The sequence below is a fragment of the Lepus europaeus genome, chromosome 7 (assembly GCF_033115175.1).
Source record: "Lepus europaeus isolate LE1 chromosome 7, mLepTim1.pri, whole genome shotgun sequence".
NCBI lineage: Eukaryota > Metazoa > Chordata > Mammalia > Lagomorpha > Leporidae > Lepus > Lepus europaeus.
Window position 1 is genome coordinate 43,188,961 of NC_084833.1, and position 24,056 is coordinate 43,213,016.

General features: G+C 38.5%; 1 protein-coding gene across 1 annotated transcript in view; it reads right to left on the reverse strand.

The window, feature by feature from the left end:
- Positions 1–24,056, reverse strand: part of ANO5 (anoctamin 5) — a 99,823-nt gene that overhangs the window by 46,411 nt on the left and 29,356 nt on the right. The window contains exons 6-7 of the mRNA XM_062198068.1: positions 8,005–8,118; positions 5,378–5,493 (exon numbers count right to left, since the gene is read on the reverse strand). Of these exons, the coding sequence (XP_062054052.1) occupies positions 5,378–5,493; positions 8,005–8,118 (230 nt within the window). The remainder of the gene's footprint in view (positions 1–5,377; positions 5,494–8,004; positions 8,119–24,056) is intronic.

Below are 24,056 nucleotides of genomic sequence, written 5' to 3' on the forward strand. Positions count from 1 at the left end.
GCATGATATATTCTTAACTAACTTCTTTCCTAGTGTCCTGCAACTTATTTTTCAAGACAGCTCAAGAACGAGTACTATGTAGATTTCCCTGAGGTTTTCTTAAAGACAGGTGCTTTATGTATGTGTGTTGTTAATGTTTATGAGTATCACTGTGTTGTAACTATCACACATTTATGAGTGTGCCTACAAATAATTTGCTGCTAGGAAATTATGTTCTGATTTTCTCTGTAGCCTCAGCACCTTACCTGAAAACTAGCTAGGCTTAACAAATTCTCAGCTAAAGCAATGTGTGAACTGTAATTAAGCATTTATGAACAAAGTCTTTTCCTTTATAAAGATTAATTAATTAAATTAAAACTTAATTAAGCTTCCTGATAAAACCTTCCCTAAAAACCATAAAATCAACAAGAAAAATAAAATTACACAAACTTGATATAAGCCCTCATATCATGACAGAGCATACAAGGATCTTCAAATTACCTTTAATAAACAAACCCAGTTCCAACAATTGTACTACAAACCTGAGATGCTAGAGTAGTATAAAGATGATTAAGAAATTCTGGAGGAAAAATGTAAAGTATGGTGAACATAGACAAGCACAAATAAAATAACCCACAGAAGAAACTAACTGAATGCCAGAATAATGAACACATGTTGGGACTTGGTCATTCATAGCACTGGTTGTAAGGCAGGATATGAAAATAAACTTACAAACTAAATTGCTACTCTTAAAAGACACTTGCAGATGTAAGTAAGAAAACACCAGAAATATAAAAAGGAAGAAAACAGGAAACAAAGTTTAGCAGGAGAGGGGAGCCAGTGAAGTGAGCAAAGCTACAAGTTACAACAGATTTGTGAACTCAGCCGAGCACAATGATGGCTAGGTCTAGCTTCTACAAAGGAGACATGTTTAGACAATACTCTATGCAAAAATACTAGACAACCTTATAAATTGTATAACAGGTTATTTTATTTTCTGTTCTGTGGAAAGTGCAAAGCATCCCAAAAAAGGGTTCTAATGTAGTTTTTTTTCTTTTCTTTTTTGGCATACATGCCATTGATTGCTAAATGGAATAGTCTGATCATGATGTTAAATAAATGTCTTTTTAAAAAATAATTAGATAAGAAATATATCAAAAGAAGAAAAATTTGATATAGAATTAAAAAATTACAGAGAAACTGTTTGAAATGAATACAGACTAAAATGATTAAACATGGATGTTATTAAACTACAAAAAATAATTACAATACTAGAAATGAGCACATTTAAGAGTACAATCTAAGAAAAATCTTCAGACATAAAACTTAAGCATACACAAACAGAAGCTACACATTCAAAGGATAGAACAATCAATTCCAAGACATGAATCTGTTAAAACAATCAGTTTAAAAGAAAGAAACAAGTACAAAAATATACAAGAGAAATTTCTTACTTAGTGAAGACACACTGGAGACATTTCTATCAAAATAAGGAATAAGACAAGGTTACCCATTATCTCCACTGCTATGTTTTAGAGATATTAGTCAACATAGTTAACCAAGAGAAAATAATTTGATATATGAGAATTGTTAAAGAAAAAATAAAACATTTTTGTTTAAAGAGGGCATGAAAGTATACCCCAATAGCCTTAGAGAATCAATGACAAACTAATCCAATAAAGAATTCATCAGTGAACTAGAAGATACAATTGATGTTGCAAAAATGAGTAGCAGTCAAAAGTGACATCAGCAGATAGAGGAAGAAGAGGTCACCCAGTAACACTGCAGACAATAGCAATATTCTGCTCTATTCACAAACAAAAGACTCTTTGTGAGAGTCTTTGGATTCAGGTAAGAGGCAAGAAGTCTTTTTTCAGAGTGAAGTTCTGTACCTGGGCTTCAGACCTGTGAATCATGCTACCAGGATCTAAACTGGAAACAGTTCCTTCTCTGAAGTTCTTCACAATAACCTCATTAGATCTTCAGCCTGCAAAGAGATCCTGGAAGAGTCATGTACGTAACGTGCAGTAGCAGGCAGGTTCTTCTGCTGACAACATTAACACCAGCCTTGGACCCAAAAGTTACCATGTAACTCAACTCCAGCTGCACTTAGCTCTGGGTCCAGCATGGTACAACTCACAAGGATTAGAGTCACTCTTGAGCAAGAAGGGCAGATATTCTAGCCTCTGAAACAGCAGATCCTGTAGGAACCCTGTCTTGGCCCCAGCCCCTCTTTTTTATAGTCCTACAGTTATGTTGGCTGTATAAGGAATTCTTGGGAGATGCACCCAGATGGGCTTGATGACCTTTGTCCCACAGACACAGGACCTTGACTGTCAGCTCCAGGATCTCTCAGTTATAGTTTGAGAGAAGTTTGCAGTACACAAGTACCTTACCTACATAGGAAACTACAGGGAGTCTTCCTCACTAGCACTAGAAGGTTGGAAAGGCAAACACTGATTGTATTGGAGATTCTGAATTAGACCTGAAGCTCCATCTGTCCTTCCAGCTGTGGCTTCGGAGCAATTCTACACACCAAGGACCTGCTGGGAAACATTCCCATTCTTAGACTCATCTTTGTGACAAGATTGTCAATATCTGTTCCTCAAATGTCCCAGATCTTGGCCATAGTCTCTCTGATCTGCAGACTGATAGCAGTTCAGCCCGCCTAAAGAATCAAGGAGAAACACATCCAGTAGTGACTCTGCAGGCTTACTCTCTAATCTCAAACACATACTAGATCTTTAAATGGCTCTAGGAATTGGTGACAGTTTTTTTCAACCACAAACCAACATCAGGCTTGATCAACCAAGAATTCATTGGGAGACACAGCTATGTGTGACCCAGAGACAAGACTAAGGATCTTGGTCTTGGCCGTGGACTTGTTACAATGGTGAGCCTCAGTCCCAGCTCATTGCAGTCAGGGACTCAATCAGTACAAACATCTCAAATATCCATCTAATGATCCAACATGATCCCTCCCAGAGATCTGGAGGATGACACATCTGTCAGTACACAGGTAACAACCCCACTATCTGAGGACCCTGAAGCAGATCATCATCACATGCCAGCTCCTCCCAGAACAAGAGACTATATTGGCCACAATGGGTCTAGGTTTAGGGTGCCTTCTACCATTGTAATAGATAACAACAGTGGCCTCAGGCTTAGGGAACACAAAAATCATTCTTAGAATTCTTGGATAACACTACTGTAGAAGGACAATCCCAGACAAAGCCAGATTATGATGACAGAAATAAACACCTACACTGTCAATGGAAACACATCAATACATGGACTCCAGGATTAAGAACAACCAAGGATACATGACATCATCAAATGGACAAAATCAAGAGCCAGAGGATGAACCTAAAGAGATGGCGGTATATGACCTGCATGATGAAGAATTTAGCATCAACTGTTTTAAGAAGATTCAATTAACTTCAAGAAAATTAACAAATTTTATAGACAAACTTAACAGACAAATGAAAATAAAAAATTGAATAGAAATCTTAGTGCTGAAAAACACAGTGAAGGAAATTAAAAATGAAAAATGCAATAGAGGGTGTCAAGAGCAGACTAGGTAGAGGAAAAATCAGTGAGATTAAAATATTCAATCAATGTAAAATATTCTGACAACTTTGATTTTTTTGAAAATACTCTATGAAAATATATTCCGGCCGGCGCCGTGGCTTAACAGGCTAATCCTCCGCCTTGCGGCGCTGGCACACCGGGTTCTAGTCCCGGTTGGGGTGCCGGATTCTGTCCCGGTTGCCCCTCTTCCAGGCCAGCTCTCTGCTATGGCCTGGGAAGGCAGTGGAGGATGGCCCAAGTCCTTGGCCCCTGCACCCGCATGGGAGACCAGGAGGAAGCACCTGGCTCCTGGCTTCGGATCAGCATGATGCGCCAGCCACGGAGGCCATTGGAGGGTGAACCAACAGCAAAAAGGAAGACCTTTCTCTCTGTCTCTCTCTCTCACTGTCCACTCTGCCTGTCAAAAAAAAAAAAAAGAAAGAAAATATATTCCAAGAGTATGTAAAATGTCTGCAACCATTCTTGTTATCAACAGTGAAAAATTTAGTACAGCTTAATATTTTTCAATAGAAAAGTGAATAAATTATGAAAAATTCTTAATAAGGGATTTCTATATTCTCTGAAAAAATATGAGATTGATCTTTGTGAATTAGTAGAAAATAATATATCAATTAGGGAAAAATCTCAGTCCAAAAAAGGGAATAAAGAAGTGAATCTTCCAGGGAAAACCTGGAGTTGTGTATGCTTTCTTAAGCATCCACACAAAAATGTGACCAAATGGATAACACCAATCAAAAGTAGTTACTTCTGTGGAGATCAATGGAGATGAAATTTCATTTAAAACTTTGCCTATTTCTTTATTATTTGAACTTATTTTGATAAATGTGCTTTTTTTTAACTTAACAGGCTAAACTATAATTATTCAAAACAAGAAAATAGCTGTCTAAAAAAGAACATGAATGATGATTTTAAAAAAGCACCAGTTAGGTTAGATGCCTTAAACAGGTTAGGTGCCTTAAATGTATTTTTTAAAATTTCTCCTTTCATTTGCCTTAACTGTTGAGATAACATTTCAGTGATTTGATGGATTCATCAAAATCAGTTTCACAAAATGGTTGCTAGGGTTCTGTGCAAGACTAGAAGAGAAAGCATAAATCAAGTAAAAAGAACTGGCTACAGTAGCAAGGGATCTGCAATTTGATTGCAGATCTCCCAAAATCATAGCAAGAATCTCCCAACAGCCTGTGTAAACATGGTATTGTTATGTTTAAAACAAGACTGCAACCATAATCTTCTCACTTAGTTAACAACACTGTCCTAAGAATTGAGGTCATAGAACAAATGTATTTTACAGCTCTCTGAGACCAACACACTTGAACAAACCTCCATACACAACCATCCTCCTATCTTCTAAATTTCTACAGCCTAGGACAAAAATGAATCTAGTATGCATTGAGTGCTGACTGCTAGGTCCTATGCTAAAACATATAGTTATCCCGTTTAATGATCAAATAACCCCAAAAGCAGTGTTGTTATTCCCACGTTACAAATGTTCCTTATAGGGAATAAGTAACTTTACCAAGTTTATATAGCTTTTAAGAGGCAGAACTTAGATTAGAATTCAGATTATTAAATGCTTAAGCATACCCTCCATACCACCATGCTATTTATCTTTCATAGATTTGGGCAACAATATTCTGTTCCCAGGTGAATTACCAATGAACAGTGTAGGTGGGAAACCAAGAAGTTGTAAAAATGTACTAGGTGAAAAATAGCAGCTAACACACACACACACACACACATATAATGTGATGCCGTTGTGAATAAAACATCATCAAGTTGATCTAATCCTGTGTAAGAAACTTACCTTATCAAATCTAAAGGTTGTTCTTTGTAAAAAAAGGAAAAACGTGCCCAGTTCTGGTGAAGTATATACCTTTCATTGATAGGACTGGGAGGTTCTGATGGCTTCCAATATTGGCCCTAAATATTCCAGGAGAGGGTTCATAAAGGACAAAGCAAAAAACAACAATGAAGTTAATGTGAGAAATTTAGTGAACAAGACAAATTTTCGGTTTCATTTTTATATTTAGATTGTAGGTTCCATGCATGTAAAGGATTTTCTATATTATGATAAAAGATTTACTAAGTTCTCACTGAGTTATCTAAAAATACAAGTTAAAGTTTCAGACTTTGGCTTTATTGAAGTTGTTCCTTTGACCCGGAATGCCCCTTTTCTACTCAAATCTGAATATGATATTCACATCTCAGAGATTTGTATCATTATATAACTTGCTGGGTCATTACAAATAGACTAGGACTTATTTTGAGATGGAAAAATTAAATCCCATACAAAATTACAACATCAACCCAAAGTCACACTGTTATTGCAAGAGTCTCCTGTACTGTCCTCACTGGCCATCACTCATATCAATTTCCCAACAAACTTCAAATACTACAACAAACCTTAGTACTTAAGAGCTTCAGAATTGTTTTATACATGAGTTCTTTCTCCATTGTTTATTTTTATTAATGTCCCTTAAAAGTAGAACAAGCAAAGCACTATGTATACAGGAGTCTTTTAACACATTCTTTCACCACTATTCCTGTAAACAAGTGAACTGCTGAAGGTAATGTTGAATGAATATTGTTTAAAATTTAGCATATGTAAAAATCTCTAGATAGTAAGTCATAAGATTTTGTATCATCCAAGTTCTAACTTTTTTCTTCTTCGGCAGCTGATTCTGCTGAATTATGAGAAACACAACAACAACAACAAAAAGCAGTCTACTTAGGTATGTTATAAAAGTGATTTTGTAAAGCACATAAAGGAAAGTACCACACCTAAACTTGCATTTAGAAGAAGAGAATAAAGAAAAGTAAAATTAACATTCAGTTATAGCTTTCTCAAATGACAGTTCAGTAACATTAAATTTCCAGTCTAATGAAAGGTTAGGTGTAGAGATTAAAATTATTGGTGACTGAGCACATTACTTTGGCTTAGGAGAAGAGCCATAGTAAGGAGACATGCACAGTAAGAAGAGAATCATTGCACTAAAAACAAATAAACATAAAATATTCAAAATCTTCAAAGAAGAATGAGATGAGCCTTTTTGTGAAGAAAGATTGACAAAGATGTATTGTAAAGTGTTTATTAAACTACTTTAGATATCTCTGCTTTAACCCAATGGAATTATTTATAATCATAATCCCCCAAGAGTTCTTTCGATCCAGGGGAGAAAATGTGTGTATTTTTGGGGGTGGCATTAGAGGAAGGAGGAGGATATTTGATTTCACTAACACTTAAGTTACATGTACCTGAATTTACACTCCATTGAAAACAGTCACTTATTTTGAAAAATTCTACTCCACCTTTATGGGAAACATATCAAAAGTAATAAGACAATCATCCTAGAGTCAATTAAATATTATTGATTAACAGACAAAAGCTGCAATATAATTTGAGTCTTAGGAAAGACTTTGGCTTTGAAGTCTTGGAAACTATTATAACATTGCCAAAAAATTTGGCAATGATTTGGCTGTTATTTGTTTCAATGGAAATATTTTGTTTCTTCTGTATTTCTGAGGAAGACCTGTCTGAAGAGATTGCAGCATCAAAAAGCCTTGTATAGGTACTGGAACAAAAGAAAGAAAAGATCCAAATGATGATTTGGAAGTGGATCAGCCACATGATTTCTACTGCCAAGAGTTGGTGAAATTTAAATACTGATTATCCAAATGGAAAGATTTCCCTCAGACACCAGGCAGAGTCTTGGATGCCATGTAGCATTTTCAGGCTTGGTTTAATGGGTGTATGATGTGAAATGTCACTTCTTTGTTGAATTTATAAGCTCAATATTTTATAAAATGGTTTTTTTCATTCCCCCCCAAAAAATTCTTCTGAGTCATGGTGACTAGTCAGAATTGTTCTTATTGTCTGAAGTCTCTAGCTTGTATTTCAGTTGTATACATGCTTTTTTTCCAGAAAATTTGAAGTCTGTAAATTCAGATTCATAGTTGTAGTCCAACAATACCTAACAGAATGTTTTACATATAATTGAAACCAATTAGGTATCCAATGAATGACTACATGAATGGCTATAATTTAAATTCTTTACAGCTTCAAAATTTTATTAGGAAATATCTGATGAGTTCAGATAGAAATTTCCAAATATTATGTTCTAAAATGTTCTTTTGATGTGATTTCAATTTTCAAAATGGTTTCTTAAGAAAATTCATGTGCAAATGTAATGGTTTTGTATGAATTTCCATTTGAAATTTCAATGTCCAAAGGCATCCACTGAGTGTTTCAGTATAGCTGGTAAAGTTCTCAGTTCAGAACCATGGAGGCTTCAGGAATTTTCACAACATGAAAGATAATTAAGCATTTTGAAATAAAAAGGGAAGCAAAGGGATGATCCTCTTGATAAAGCAAGCAGTGAATGTGGGAAAAAGAAAATGGGTTCAGTGTTAAAAAATTGAATCCATACTTACATCATGGAGGGGGTAGGCAGCTAAGTAAGTGCTAGAATTTAGCAGTCTTTCAATCCCAAACCTTTTCTTCCCATCTTCTATGCCAAAAGGACACCGTGAAAGAATATAGTAAACCTACAAGATAAGTGCAAAGAAACTGTCATATTTCAGAACATTACATGTCCCACATTGATTCAATCACAATTTAACAATGTCCACTTTATAGATAAAGGTTCTGTATTTGGGGAGAAGCTGTGGAGTGCAGGGTAAGATGGAGTTTGTAGCTATTTTAGCTCTTGGTTCTGGGAGCTCCTCATTCCTTTGGTGAGGGCAGGGGGAGATGGATCATATTTCATTTTGCTTCTCTTTTCTCAAGTTCCTCTGAAAATTTTTGGTGTCAGAATTCCTACCATAGTCTTAGCTTCATGTCTAATATCTCTACTAACAGTATAGTTGGGAGAGTATAGAGTGGCATTGGTATTTAGGCTGTGTTGAATAATTCTAAAATTAATAAAACTGATGATTTATATAGTCCTTATTTGCTCTCTCGGGTTGAATTTATTAATTCTAGATGAACATATTGCTACAGCACTTTAGAACCTTTTCCATATCTGTTTTAGGATTTATTTATTTCATAGGCAGCTTTTCAGATAGAGAAGGAGAGACAGAAAGAGAGAGAGAGAGAGAGAGAGAGAGAGAGAGAAATTTTTCCATTCGCTAGTTCACTCCCCAAATGGCTGCAATGGCCAGGGCTGGGCCAGGTTGAAACCAGGAGCTTCATCTTTGGGTTTCCCACATTGATGGCAGGGGTCCAAGTACTTGGGCCATCTTCCACTGCTTCCCCAACCACATTAGCATGGAATTAGATTGGAAGTGGGGCAACTGGGATTTGAACTGGCACTCATATGGAATGCCAGCAATACAGTATGTGGCTTAACCTGCTGACCCACAACACCAGCAACCACTTACATCTTTATATCACTTTTCTTTTGCATATTATTTGAACTTTGGTATCCTCTACTCTTATCTTTTTGTAAGTTTAGTTTCATCTATATTTTGTCTTCCAGCAACTTTTCAGAATTTCTACATTTTTGATTACTCAATCTAGTCCTTTTTTTAAAGATTTAATTTTTTTTTGGAAGGTCAGAGTTACACAAAGAGAGAAGGTGAGGCAGAGAGAGAGATGTCTTCCATCTGCTGGTTCACTCCCCAATTGGCTGCAATGGCCAGAGCTGCATCGATCCAAAGCCAGGAGCTAGGAGCTTCTTCCAGGTCTCCCATGCGGGTGCAGGGGCCCAAGCTTCTGCTGCTTTCTCAGGCATAGCAGAGAGCTGGATCAGAAGTGGAGCATCCGGGACTCCAACCGGCACCCATATGGAAGTGCCTGCAGAGCAGGCAGTGGCTTTATCCACTATGCCATACCACCGGCTCGAATCTAGTCTTTTTAGCATTTATTTCTCTCTCTTCTTTTACATTTTATCATTTAAGGCCTGTTGAGTGGTATGGTGGTTGTCCTTGAATCATCATCTGGTCATTTGTTTTAAGGGAAACTTAATATTCTACCTTTTTAAATCAATCGCAATTTATGCATTTCAGTTTTGATAGATAATGTGATAAATACGAATTATTTTACTTACTTTGAATAATTTCCTTGGGAAAAGTTCACCAAAATAAAAACTCTGCATTGACAAACTGGAAAAATTCACTCAACCAGATATTAACATGTATTTTAAAGCCATGATAGCAAGTAAGGTATGGTATTGTTAAACGAAAACAAAACTGGACTTACCAAAGATAGAAATTATTCAAAAGGAAACTGCAACAAGGGGCAGCAGACTATTGTAATAAGAAAAATGTTCTGATCAGATGCAAACATTTGAGGGGTCAGGCGGAAACAGGCTTCCTTCCTTCCTCCCTTCTTTCCTTTTTCAAAGATTTGTTTATTAGAAAGGCACAGCAACAGAGAAAAGGACAGACAGAGATCTTCTTTCTTCAGGTTCACTTCCTAAATGGCTGTGACAGCCACTGGATTGGACCAGGACAAAGAGAAGAGCTAGCAACTCCATCCTGGTCTCCTCACAGGAGTGGCAGGGGCCTAAGTACTTGGACCAGCATCTGCTACCTTCCCAGGCACATTAACAGGAACCAGGATCAGGAGAGGAGCAGCTGGGACTCCAACTAGTACCCAGATATGAGATGCCAGGTATTTGAAGTGGTAGCTTAACTCACTATACCACAGTGCCAGATCAATAGCCCTTCTTTTATAGGAAAAAGAAAACAAGCTTCAGGGACTATCTTTCTTTGGAGTACTATTTATTTAATAGGCAAAGTAAGGAAAGCTAAGGAGCAGCTATTCTGCACGCCACTTTGGGCTGTGGCTGAAGGTTCAAAGTTCAGGTTCTAATGGGAGGAGACTTAATTAAATTAATTTAATTAAATTGATCAAGTCAGTTAATAAATACTTGCTTTTGATGGTCCAATTCAGATAAATATTTCAGCTAAACACTTCTGTAACAAAAATGGAAATTTGGAGGGAGTGTGTCTGAAATAACAAAAAGGTGAGATTGTAAGGGTAAGTGTGGGAAAGATATTTCCCCTATCTCACTTTTCCTGAAGCATTTCCATTAGAGAAATTGTAGTGACAAACTCTTTTCTATCCTTTTCAGATTCATACAAATGTGTGTACGTGTAATACATGTACCTATATAAAATCCTATTTAAAAAGTAAATAGGATTCTCGCCTGCTTTAAAAATCAAAGTTTTTCCTTAAGTTCTCTTAGAGCCATCTCATTGGAAGTTAAGCAATGAAGAAAGCATCCCAATCTCCCAGGCTCTGCAGAAGTTTTGCCTGGGTACCTGGCTCTTAGCACAGAGATATAAGAAGTCTTGTTTTTTATAAAGGTATTTAAATAACAAAGATGGACACTTCAATTAGCAGGTGCATTTAGGATGAATATGTGGCAACTTAGTGCTCTCAAGTCAAACTGGCAAGGTGAGTATTATCCAAGTCATCTGGGGAAGAATTGTTCTTTGCAATAAACTGTTTCCGAGAAAGAGAAGCATGCAGGATTCCTCTGTCCCTGTGTTTCTGGGCTATAGAGCTAAGGTAAAGTTCAATATTGTCAGAAGTGACACAAAATTAGACAAAGAAATCAAAGTATCAGGGTTGAGTCTAGAAGTAAAAATACATATATATACATAATTAAGTTGTGACAAGGGTGCCACTGTAAGAAAATATTAACAGGGGCCAGCACTGTGGGGCAGCGAGTTAAAGTCCCAGCTTGCAGTGCCGGCATCTCATATGGGCATTGTTCAAGTCTTGACTACTCCATTTCTGATCCAACTTCCTGCTAATACACCTGAGAAAGCAGTGGAAGATAGCCCAAGTCTGTGGGCCCCTGCACCCTTGTGGGAGACCTGGAGGAAGCTCCTGGCTCCTGGCTTCAGTTCGGCTCTCTGCTGTGGCTTGGGAAGGCAGTGGAGGATGGCCCAAGTGCTTGGGCCCTGCACCGGCATGGGAGACCAGGAGGAAGCACCTGGCTCCCGGCTTCAGATTGGCACAGTGCGCCAGCGGTAGCGGCCGTTTGGTGGGTGAACCAATGGAAGGAAGACCTTTCTCTCTCTCTCTCTCTCTCTCTCTCACTGTCTAACTCTGCCTGTCAATAAAAAAAAAAAAAAAAAACACTTGATCTTCCACATACTTTTCTTCTATCTGAAAAGTAAAATAGTGCAAAGTCTGGAAGATAACAGGAAATAAACTGCAGGACCTTGGTGGCAGGTAAAGATCAAGAATAATACTCATAAAACAAAGACTTATTAACATGAATTCCATTAAAATTAGAAACAGCTGTACCAAAGGAAATGATCAGGGCCAGTACTGTAGCATAGCAGGTTAAGCCACAACTGGTGGTGCCAGTATCCCAAGTGGGCTCTGGTTCAAGTCCTAGCTGCTTCACTTCCATTCCACTCCCCTGCTAACGCACCAGGGACAGTAGTGGAAGATGGCCCAAACTCCCGGGGAACCTGTTCCCCATGTGGGAGACCTGGAACGAAGCTCCTGGCTCCGGACTTCAGCCTGGTCCAATCCCAGACACTGACACCATTTGGGGAGTAAATCAGTGGATAGAAGAACTCTCTGTCTCTCCTCTCTTTGTAATTCTACATTTCAAATAAATAGATAAATCTTTTTTTAAAGAAATGATTAAAAGACATTAGAAAGGTAAAATGTAAGAAAAGATGAGTAAAATACATGATGAATAAAGGGCTCCTAAGTAAAATATGTCAACAACTTCTATAAATCAACAAGTAAAGGAAATACCTATGTGGTTAACAACAGTCTTTAGCAGGTACTTCACAAAATTCCATGTCCATATGAGGAGATCAATCTCACTAATCAGGGAATTGCAATTAAAAACATAGGGATCATATAAAAAATTTCCATATAAAATAATTAAAATGAACAAAAGTTCATTTAAAAGCCAAATTATCACCCAAATAAACATTGAAGCAAATAAGTGAGATTTATACACTGTGTGGTTTCATTATTACAAATTTTAGAAAAAGACCAATCTGATCTCTGCTGCTACAAGTTAGTCCTTGTATGCTGAGGAAGAAAGGAACAGAAATGCACAGGAGGCACCAGAGGTGCTGGCAGCTAGGAATTCTTTCTCTTTGGGTACAGATGATGGCTGCATTGTAATGTTCCCTTTGTGAAAATTATGACTTGTGGACCTGTCTATAACTTGTGCTTGTGTCATCTTAAAAACAAAAAAGGTAGATTGATAATTACTACCATTGGGAAAAGTATGTGGAAGATCAAGTTTTTTGTTTTTTTTTTCCTTTCTTTTTTTTTTTTTTATTGACAGGCAGAGTTAGACAGTGAGAGAGAGAGACAGAGAGAAAGGTCTTCCTTCCGTTGGTTCACCCCTCAAATGGTCGCTACCGCTGGCGCGCTGTGCCGATCTGAAGCCAGGAGCCAGGTGCTTCCTCCTGGTCTCTCATGCGGGTGCAGGGAACAAGCACTTGGGCCATCCTCCACTGCCTTCCCGGGGCCACAGCAGAGAGCTGGACTGGAAGAGGAGCAACCAGAACAGAATCTGGCGCCCCGACTGGGACTAGAACCCAGGGTGCCAGCGCTGCAGGCGGAGGATTAGCCTAGTGAGCCGTGGTGCTGGCGACCAAGTGATTTAATATGTTGCTATAGAACTCTAAATTAGCACATCCTTTGTAAAAGGCAATAGTGTAATACATATACAAATGTAAAATGTGCATGCTCTTAGATCCAGAAATTTTTCATGTGATATCTATTTTTTTAGATTTACTTTATTTATATGAAAGGCAGACTGAGAGAGAGAGATCTTCAATTTGCTGGCTCACTCCCCAAATGGCCACGCTGGCCAGGGCTGGGCCAGGCTGAAGCCAGGAGCCAGGAGCTTCTTTCAGGTCTTCTACATGGGTACAGGGGCCCAAGCACTTTTCCATTCTCCACCTCTTTCCCAGGTGCATTAGCAGGGGGCTGGATTGGAAGTGAACCAGCTGGGCCTTGAACCAGCAACCATATGGGATGCCAGTGTTGCAGGCAGTGACTTTACCCGCTATACCACAATGGTAGCCCCATGACATCTTTTACAGAAAACCTTAATTTGTGCTGGAATACACAAATTCCATCTTGTAAACTGTAGAACTGCTTGTGATATCAGAAGTTCGAAGCAACATTGATAGCTATCAAAAGTAGAAATGTTTAATAAAATCCTGCTACATCTATACCATGAACTATTAAAATGAGTAGTTAGATTAATATGTACTATTACAGAAGCAAGTAGAAGAAGATACAGTAAACAACTAAGGTGTTTCCCACTGATAAAATAGGTAAAACAGGTATTAATATGAGGTATTTTTTCACTTTAAGTTAAATGTATTTAAGACTTGGTATGTTTATAATGAAGATGAAATTTAGGGAGGGAATTTGATAATCTTCTTAGAATTGTACCACGAAATACATGAAATCTGTTTTCTTTACATTAATAAAATTTGCAAAAGAAATTGTGTCAACTTGTAAAATTTTTAAAAATTAAACAAGGAATATTGTGAGCAGGATTCTAAGGTGGCAGAACATGGAGGAAGCTTACTGGTCTAGTCTAGGGGAAGATAGTTAAAAAAAATGGAGGGAGTGTAATCTCAGGGAAGATTAGGGAGAAACTGCAGTGGAAATTTCACACAAGTTAGTGACATTGTGGACCTATGTGGAGGGTGTGAATGCACAGCACAAACACAGATACAACATAGGACCCCAGCAGCCAAGGGCCTCAGCACAAGATCTGGAGTCTGGAGAGTGAGGTAAGACAAGACTGCAGCAGCCTAAGCCACTGGTGAGAAAGCTGCAGGGAGAGCTTTGTGTGAGTCTGGCTTAGTGTCCTGTAGGGGACAGTGACCCTGCCAACCTAGAGGAAAAAAAGGGGGCACATCTCTCTACCCCACCACTCAACATTGGTGTCCTGTAACGAGCCCAGAGAGGGCAGGTGTCATTTTGGACATACAAAACAGCTGCACCAGCTTGTGTCTGCATGCCCAGCAGCCAGGTGAGAGGAAATGTCTGAGTCTGGCTGGGAGAACTGATGGCAGGTGGTGTTCCACGTAGAACAAAGCTGAAAGCATCACAATACCAGATTTCAGGAGATACTACAGGGCAGTTGTTATCAAAACAGAATGGTACTGGTATATAAACAGGTGGATAGACCAATGGAACAGAATAGAAACACCAGAAATCAATCCAAACATCTACAGCCAACTTATATTTGATCAAGGATCTAAAACCAATCCCTGGAGTAAGGACAGTCTATTCAATAAATGGTGTTGGGAAAATTGGATTTCCACGTGTAGAACCATGAAGCAAGACCCCTACCTTTCACCTTACACAAAAATTCACTCAACAAGGATTAAAGACTTAAATCTATGACCGAACACCATCAAATTATTAGAGGGCATTGGAGAAACCCTGCAAGATATAGGTACTGACAAAGACTTCTTGGAAAAGACCCCAGAAGCGCAGGCAGTCAAAACAAAAATTAACATTTGGGATTGCATCAAATTGAGAAGTTTCTGTTTTTCAAAAGAAACAGTCAGGAAAGTGAAGAGACAACCAACAGAATGGGAAAAAATATTTGCAAACTATGCAACCAATAAAGGAGTAAGAACCAGAATCTACAAAGAAATCAAGAAACTCCACAACATCAAAACAAACAAACCACTTAAGAGATTGGCCAAGGACCTCAATAGACATTTTTCAAAAGAGGAAATCCAAATGGCCAACAGACACGTGAAAAAATGTTCAAGATCACTAGCCATCAGGGAAATGCAAATCAAAACCACAATGATGTTTCACCTCACCCCAGTTAGAATGGCTCACATTCACAAATCTACCAACAATAGATGCTGGAGAGGATGTGGGGAAAAAGGGACACTAACCCACTGTTGGTGGGAATGCAAACTGGTAAAGCCACCATGGAAGTCAGTCTGGAGATTCCTCAGAAACCTGAATATAACCCTACCATACAACCCAGCCATACCACTTCTTGGAAATTACCCAAAGGAAATTAATTTGGCAAACAAAAAAGCTGTCTGCACAATAATGTTTATTGCAGCTCAATTCACAATAGCTAAGACCTGGAACCAACCCAAATGCCCATCAACAGTAGACTGGATAAAGAAATTATGGGACATGTACTCTATAGAATACTATACAGCAGTCAAAAACAATGAAACCCGGTCATATGCAACAAGATGGAGGAATCTGGAAAACATTATGCTGAGTGCAATAAGCCAGTCCCAAAGGGACACATATCATATGTTCTCTCTGATCAGCGACAACTAACTGAGCACCAAAGGGGAAACCTGTTGAAGTGAATTGGACACTATGAGAAACAATGACTTGATCAGCCCTTGTCCTGACTGTTGATGTACAATGTAATACTTTATCCATTATAGTATTTTTTTTTTTGTTCTAGTACTGGTGGTTGAACTCTGTAATTAACACACAATTATTCTTAGGTGTTTAAATTTAACTGAAAAGTGATCCCTGTTAAATATAAGAGTGGGAAAAAGAGAGGGAGGAGATGTATAATTTGGGACATGCTCAATTGGACTTGCCCCAAATGGCGCAGGTAGAAATGTGCCAGGGGATTCCAATACAATCCCATCAAGGTGGCATGTACCAATGCCATCTCACTAGTCCATGTGATCAATTTCAGTTCACAATTGATCACACTGATAGGACTAAGAGTCAAAGGGATCACACAAACAAGACTAGTGTCTGCTAATATTAACTGACAGAATCAAAAAAAAAAAAAAAAGGGAGAGAATGATCCAACATGGGAAGCGGGAGACACAGCAGACTCATAGAATGGCAGATGTCCTAAATAGCACTCTGGCCTCAGAATCAGCCCTTAAAGCATTCGGATCTGGCTGAAGAGCCCATGAGAGTATTGTAGGCATGGAAAGCCAAGACACTCTGGCCAAAAAAAAAAAAAAAAAGAAGACCTAAATGAAAGATCTCTGCAAGTGAGATCCCAGTGGAAAGAACGGGGCCATCAAAGAAGGAGGTACCTTTCTCTGAAGGGAGGAGAGAACTTCCACTTTGACTATAACCCTGTCGGACTAAGATCGAAGTTGGCGAACCTTAAAGGCTTCCATAGCCTTGGCAACTCATGACTAGAACCCAGGGAGATTACTGACGCCATAAACAAGAGTGTCAAATTGTGAAGTCAACAACAGGAGTCACTGTGTGCTTACGTCTCATGTGGGATCTATCCTTAATGTGTTGTCCAATGTGAAGTAATACTATAACTAGTACTGAAACAGTATTTCTACACTTTGTGTTTCTGTGTGGGTGCAAACTGATGAAATCTTTACTTAGTATATACTGAATTGGTCTTCGGTATATAAAGATAATCGAAGATGAAAAAAAAAACTTGGTTTTAAATTGGACATTGCATAGAATGTTAATTAATTTTTAAAAAATATCATGTAGGATCTCTGTCCTTAATGTGCTGTACATTGTGATTTAATGCTATAACTAGTATTCCAACAGTATTTTTCACTGTGTGTTGCTATGTGTGTGTAAACTGTTGAAATCTTTACTTAATATATACTAAACTGACCTTCTGTATATAAAGAGAATTGAAAATGAATCTTGATGTGAATGGAAGGGGAGAGGGAGTGGGAAAGGGGAGGGCTGCGGGTGGGAGGGAAGTTATGGGGGGAAAGCCATTGTAATCCATAAGCTGTACTTTGGAAATTTATATTCATTAAATAAAAGTTTGAAAAAGAAAGAAAGAAAGAAAGAAAGAAAGAAAGAAAGAAAGAAAGAAAGAAAGAAAGAAAGAAAGAAAGAAGGAAGGAAGGAAGGAAGGAAGGAAGGAAGGAAGGAAGGAAGGAAGGAAGGAAGGAAAGAAAGAATTTGTTGGGGTTGGCACCGTGGCATAGTGGACAAAACCGCCACCCACAGTGTCGGCATTGAACATGGGTGCCAGTACAGGACGCTCTACTTCCTATCCAGCTCTCTTTTATGGCCCGGATAAGCAATACAAAATGGCTCAAGTTTTTGGGCCCCTGCACCCACGTGGGAGACCAGGAAGAAAATCCTGGCTCCTCGCTTCGGATTATTGCAGCTCCGGTTGTTGCGGCCAATTGGGAAGAGAACCAGCGGTTTGGAAGACCTCTGTCTCTGTCACTCCTTCTCTCTCTGTGTTCCTCTGACTTTCAAATAAGTAAATAAATCTTAAAAAAAAAAAGAATTTGTCACCATTCTTCCAGCCTTACAAAAGATGCTTAAGGATGTGCTATATGCAAACACAGAAATATGATCATCAATATTAAAGAATATGAAGGCAGAAAATCTCCAAGTAAAGGTACAAAGGAAATCCAAAGTAAACAATAGGAATATTAATGCACAAATGGCAGGGACAAATTGTTAATTATCAATAGTCACCTTGATCGGGTCTGGAGCTGTGGCGTAGCAGGTAAAGCTGCCACCTGCAGTGCCAGCATCCCATATGAGCGCCGGTTTAAATCCCGGCAGCTCAACTTTCAATCCAGCTCTCTGCTGTGGCCTGGGAAAGCAGTAGAAGATGGCAAAGTCCTTGGGCCCCTGTACCTGCATGGGAGACCTGGAAGAAGCTCCTAGCTCCTGGCTTTAGATCATTGCAGCTCTGGCCAAGGCGGCCAACTGGGGAGTGAAACAGTGGATGGAAGACTCTCTCTCTCTACCTCTCCTTCTCTCTCTGTGTAACTCTGCCTTTCAAATAAATAAATAAATCTTTAAAAAAATAGTCATCTTTAATGTAAATGGCCTCAGCTTTCCAGTAAATGATACAGACTGGCTGAAAGGATGAATAAACAAGATCTATTTATTTGCTGCCTACAAGAAACACATCTCACCAACAAAGATACACACAGACTGAAAGTTGAAGGATGGAAATAGATATTCCATGCTAACAGAAACTAAAAAAGACTTGGTTTAGCCATCCTAATATAATGCAAAATAGACTTTAACACAAAAACTGTTCAAAGAGACTAAGAAGGGTACTATGTAATGATTAATTGCCAATTTAATAGGAAAATGTGACTATAATAAATTTTATGCACCTAATTACAGTGCACCTGGCTATAAAAAAGAAATGTTAAGGTATTTAAAGGGATATATAGACTCCAATATAACAGTATTGGGGGATTTGAATATCCCACTTTCAGCAGTGACAAATCAATCAGACAAATTTTCAGCAAGGAAACAACAGAGTTAATTGATACTATAGTCCAAATGGACCTAATAGATACCTACAGAACTTTGCACCCTACAGCTGCAGAATACACATTCTTTTCACCAGTGCATGAAAGTTTCTCTACCATTTATCACATTCTAGGCCATAAAGCAAGTCTCAGCAAATTCAAAAAATTCAAAATCATATCATGCATCTTCTCTGACCATAATGGAATGAAGATGGAGATCAACAACCCAAGAATCTGTGGAACATGGATACTGAACAACATACTCCTGAATGAACAGTGGGTCATAGAGGAAATAAAAAGAGAATTAAAAAAATTTTGGAAACATATCAAAACTTATGGGATACAGCAAAAGTAGTCTTAAGAGGAAAGTTTATTCCAGTTGGTACCTACATCAAGAAATTGGAAAGGCATCAAATAAATGAGCTATCAATGCATCTCAAGTATCTAGAAAAACAACAGAAAATCAAACCCAACATTAGTAGGAGATAAGAAATGATTAAAATTAGAGAAAAAAATAAAAAAAAAACAAAAAATACAAAAGATCAGCAAAACAAAGACCTGTTTTTTTTTTTTAATATAAACAAGATGGATAAACCATTTGCCCAAATAACCAAAAAAAGAGGGAGAAGATCCAAATCAATAAAAGCAGAGATAAGAAAGGAAATGTAACAACAGGTACCACAGAAATAAAAAGAATCATCAGGAATTACTACATAGAGCTGAATGCCAACAAATTAGGAAAATTAGGAGAAAAACAATGGGCAGATAAATGCTACCAAAATTGAGTCATGAGAAACATAAGACATAAAGAGCCCAATAACCAAGATGGAAAATGAATCAGTGATAAAGGCACTCCCAACAAAGAGAAGTTAAGAACTGGATGGATTCACTGCTGAATTCTAACAGATATTTAAAAAAAGAACTAATTTCAATTCTTCTCAAGTCATTCAAAACATCTGAAGGGGGGACCTCTCAAACTCCTTCTATGAAGCCAGCATCACCTTAATTTCTAAACCTGAAAAAGATACAACAGAAAAAGAGAACTATAGACGAATTTCCCTAATGAACATAGATGCAAAAATCCTCAACAAAATATTAGCCAATAGAATCCAACAGCACATCAGAAATGTCACTCACTGGATCAAGTGAGATTTATCTCTGGTACTCAGGGATGGTTCAATATTCACAAATCAATCAATGTGATATATCACCTTAACAAACTGAAGAACAAAAACCATACGATTATCTCAACAGATGCAGAGAAACATCTGAAAAATACAACATCCTTTCATGATGAAAACCATAAGCAAATTGGGGATAGAATGATCATTCCTCAACGCAATCATGGCAATTTATGGCAAACCTATGGCCAGCATCTAACTGAGTGGGAAAATGTTGGAAGCATATCAACTAAGATCTGGAACCAGACAAGGATGCCCACTCTCACCACTGCTATTCGATATAGTCCTGGAAGTTTTAGCCAGAGCCGTTAGACAAGAAAAAGAAAGCAAAGGGAAATAAATTGGGAATGAAGAAGTCAAACGATCGTTATTTACAGATGACATGATTCCATATATATGGGATCCAAAAGAGACAACTAAGAGACTATTGGAACTCATAAGAGTTTGGTAAAGTGGCAGGATATAAAATTAACACACAAAAATCAATAGATTTTCTATACACAGACAATGCCATAGCTGAGAAAGGACTTCTAAAATAATCTCAGTCACAATAGCTACAAAAAATTAAAAACCTTAGAATAAATTTAACCAAGGGCATCAAAGCTCTCTATGATGAAAATTATAATGCATTAAAGAAAGAAATAAAAGACACTAAAAAATGGAAAAATCTTCCATGTTCAAGGGCTGGAAGAATCAATATCATTAAAATATACATACTACTGGGGTTGTCTGAGGAGAGAACTGGTGGATGGAGGACCCCTCTCCCCCTCCCCCCTCTGCCTCTGTCTCTCTGTAACTCTGCCTTTCAAATAAAAGGAAAAAAAATTTTTTTTCAAAAGAATTCCATACTACTGAAAGCAATTTACAGATTCAATGTGATCTCAATCAAAATACCAAGGACATTCTTTTCAGATCTAGAAAAAACAATACTGAAATTCATATGGAAACATAGGAGACCTTGAATAACTAAAGCAATCTTATACAACAAAAACAAAGCTGAGGCATCACAATACCAGATTTCAAGACATACTAACAGGGCAGTTATAATAAAAATAGTCTGTTACTGGCAAAAAAATAGACATGTAGACCAGTGGAACAGAATAGAAACTCCAGAAATCAATCCATGCATCTACTACCAACTTACCTTTGAGAAAGAGCTAAAATCAATCCCTGGAACAAGGACAGTCTCTAACAAATGATGCTGGGAAAAGTGGATCTCCAAATCCAGAAGTATGAAACAAGACCCCTACGTTACACCTTATACAAAAATCCACTCAAAACGGCTCAAAGGCCTAAATTTATGACCCAATACCATCAAATTATTAGAGAGCATTGGGGAAACTATACAAGACACTGGCATAGGCAAAGACTTCTTGGAAAAGGCCCCAGGAGCACAGGCATCAACGCCAAAATTGACAAATGGGATTACATCAAGTTGAAAATTTTCTGGACTGTAAAACACACACTCAGCAAAGCAAAGAGGCAACCAACAGAATGGAAGAAAATATTTGAAAACTAGGCTACTGATATCTAATTAATGCACAGAATTTATATAAAGAGCCCAAGAAACTCAAGAACAACAAAACAAATAATCCAATTTAAAAATGGGCAGACAATTTTATCAGGCATTTTTCAGAAGAGGCAATTCAAATGGCCAACTAGCACTTGAAAAAATTCTCAGGATCACTAACCATCAGGGAAATGCAAATCAAAAGCACAATGAGGTTTCACCTCACCCCAGTTAGAATGGATTTCATACAGAAATCAACAAACAATGAACAATGGTGAAGATGTGGGGGAAAAGATACTCTAATCCACTGTCAGTGGGAATGTAAGCTGGTACATCCACTGTGGAAGACAGTATGGAGATACCTCAGAAATCTGAATGTATTGGGGCTGGCACTGTGGCAAGGTAGGTTAATCCTCTGTCTGCAGTGCCAACATCCCACATGGGCACCGGTTCTAGTCCCAGCTGCTCCTCTTCCCATCCAGCTCTCTGCTATGGCCTGGGAAAGCAGCAGAAGATGGCTCAAGGGCTTGGGTCCCTGCAACCACATGGGAGATGTGGAAGAAGCTCCTGACTTCTGATGGGCCTAGCTCCAGGTGTTGCGGCCTTTGGGGAGTGAATCAGCAGATGGAAGACCTTTCTCTCTGTCTCTCCCTCTCACTGTCTATAACTCTATCTCTCAAATAAATGAATAATCTTTTAAAAAAATCTGAATATAGACCTACCATGACACAGCCATCCCATTCCTGGGAATTTACCATAAGGAAATAAAATCAGCATATGCATACAAATTATATACATATGTATATTGTAATTTCTCTGAAGGAAATCATGTAGTTCTCAGACACATTAAAAACACTGATCTGTGGCCGGCGCCATGGCTCAACAGGCTAATCCTCCGCCTTGTGGCGCCGGCACACCGGGTTCTATTCCCAGTTGGGGCACCGGATTCTGTCCCGATTGCCCCTCTTCCAGGCCAGCTCTCTGCTATGGCCCGGGAGTGCAGTGGAGGTTGGCTCAAGTGCTTGGGCCCTGCACCCGCGTGGGAGACCAGGAGAAGCACCTGACGCCTGCCTTTGGGTCAGCGCGGTGTGCTGGCCGCGGTGTGCTGGCCGCAGCGCGCCGGCCACGGCGGCCATTGGAGGGTGAACCAACGGCAAAAAGGAATACCTTTCTCTCTGTCTCTCTCTCTCACTGTCCACTCTGCCTGTCAAAAAATAAAAATAAAAAACAAAAACAAAACAAACAAACAAAAAAAACCCACTGATCTGTACTGTAAAAGAAGTATTGATGCTGGGGCCAGTGTTGTAGCACAGCAAGTTAGGCCACTGGTTAACAATGTCAGCTTCTCCTAAGAGCATGGGTTTGACTCCTGGCTTATTCCACTTCCAGTCCAGCTCCTTGCCAATGGGAAAGCAGTGGAATATGGTCCAACTTCTTGGGTCCTTGTACCCAGGTAGGAAACATGGATGGAGTTCCTTTTCTCCTGAATTTAACATGGCCCAATCCCAGGTATTGTAGCATCTGAGGAGTAAACCAGTGGACAGAAGATCTCTCTTCTTTTCTCTCTTCACTTTCTTTGAAAATATACCTTTCAAATAGATAAATCTTACAAAAGAAATAAAGAAGAAGATTTCCTCTTTCGAAAAATTTTTTTCGAAAAATCTTTTTCGAAAGAGGAAATCCAAATGGCCAACAGACACATGAAAAAATGTTCAAGATCACTAGCAATCAGAGAAATGCAAATCAAAACCACAATGAGGTTCCATCTCACCCCGGTGAGAATGGCTCACATGCAGAAATCTACCAACAACAGATGCTGGAGAGGATGTGGGGAAAAAGGGACACTAACCCACTGTTGGTGGGAATGCAAACTGGTTAAGCCACTATGGAAGTCTGTCTGGAGATTCCTCAGAAACCTGAACATAACCCTACCATACAACCCAGCCATCCCACTCCTTGGAATTTACCCAAAGGAAATTAATTTGGCAAACAAAAAAGCTGTCTGCACAATAATGTTTATTGCAGCTCAATTCACAATAGCTAAGACCTGGAACCAACCCAAATGCCCATCAACAGTAGACTGGATAAAGAAATTATGGGACATGTACTCCATAGAATACTATACAGCAGTAAGAAACAACGAAACCCAGTCATTTGCAACAAGATGGAGCAATCTGGAAAACATCATGCTGAGTGAATTAAGCCAGTCCCAAAGAGAAAAATATCATTTGTTTTCCCTGATCGGTGACAACTGAGCGCCAAAGGGGAAACCTGTTAAGTGAAATGGACACTATAAGCAACAATGAACTGATCAGCTCCTGTCCTGACTTTAGATGTACAATGTAATACTTTATCCTTTTTAGTATTTGTTGTTGTTGTTGTTGTTCTAGTACTATTGGTTGAACTCAGTAATTAACACACAATTATTCTTAGGTGTTTAAATTTTAACTGAAAAGTGATCCCTGTTAAATCTAAGAGTGGAAAAAGAGAGGGAGGAGATGAACAATTTGGAACATGCTCAATCGGACTGGCCGCAAATGGTGGAGTTAGAAATGTGCCAGGGGATTCCAACACAATTCCATCAAGATGGCATGTACCAA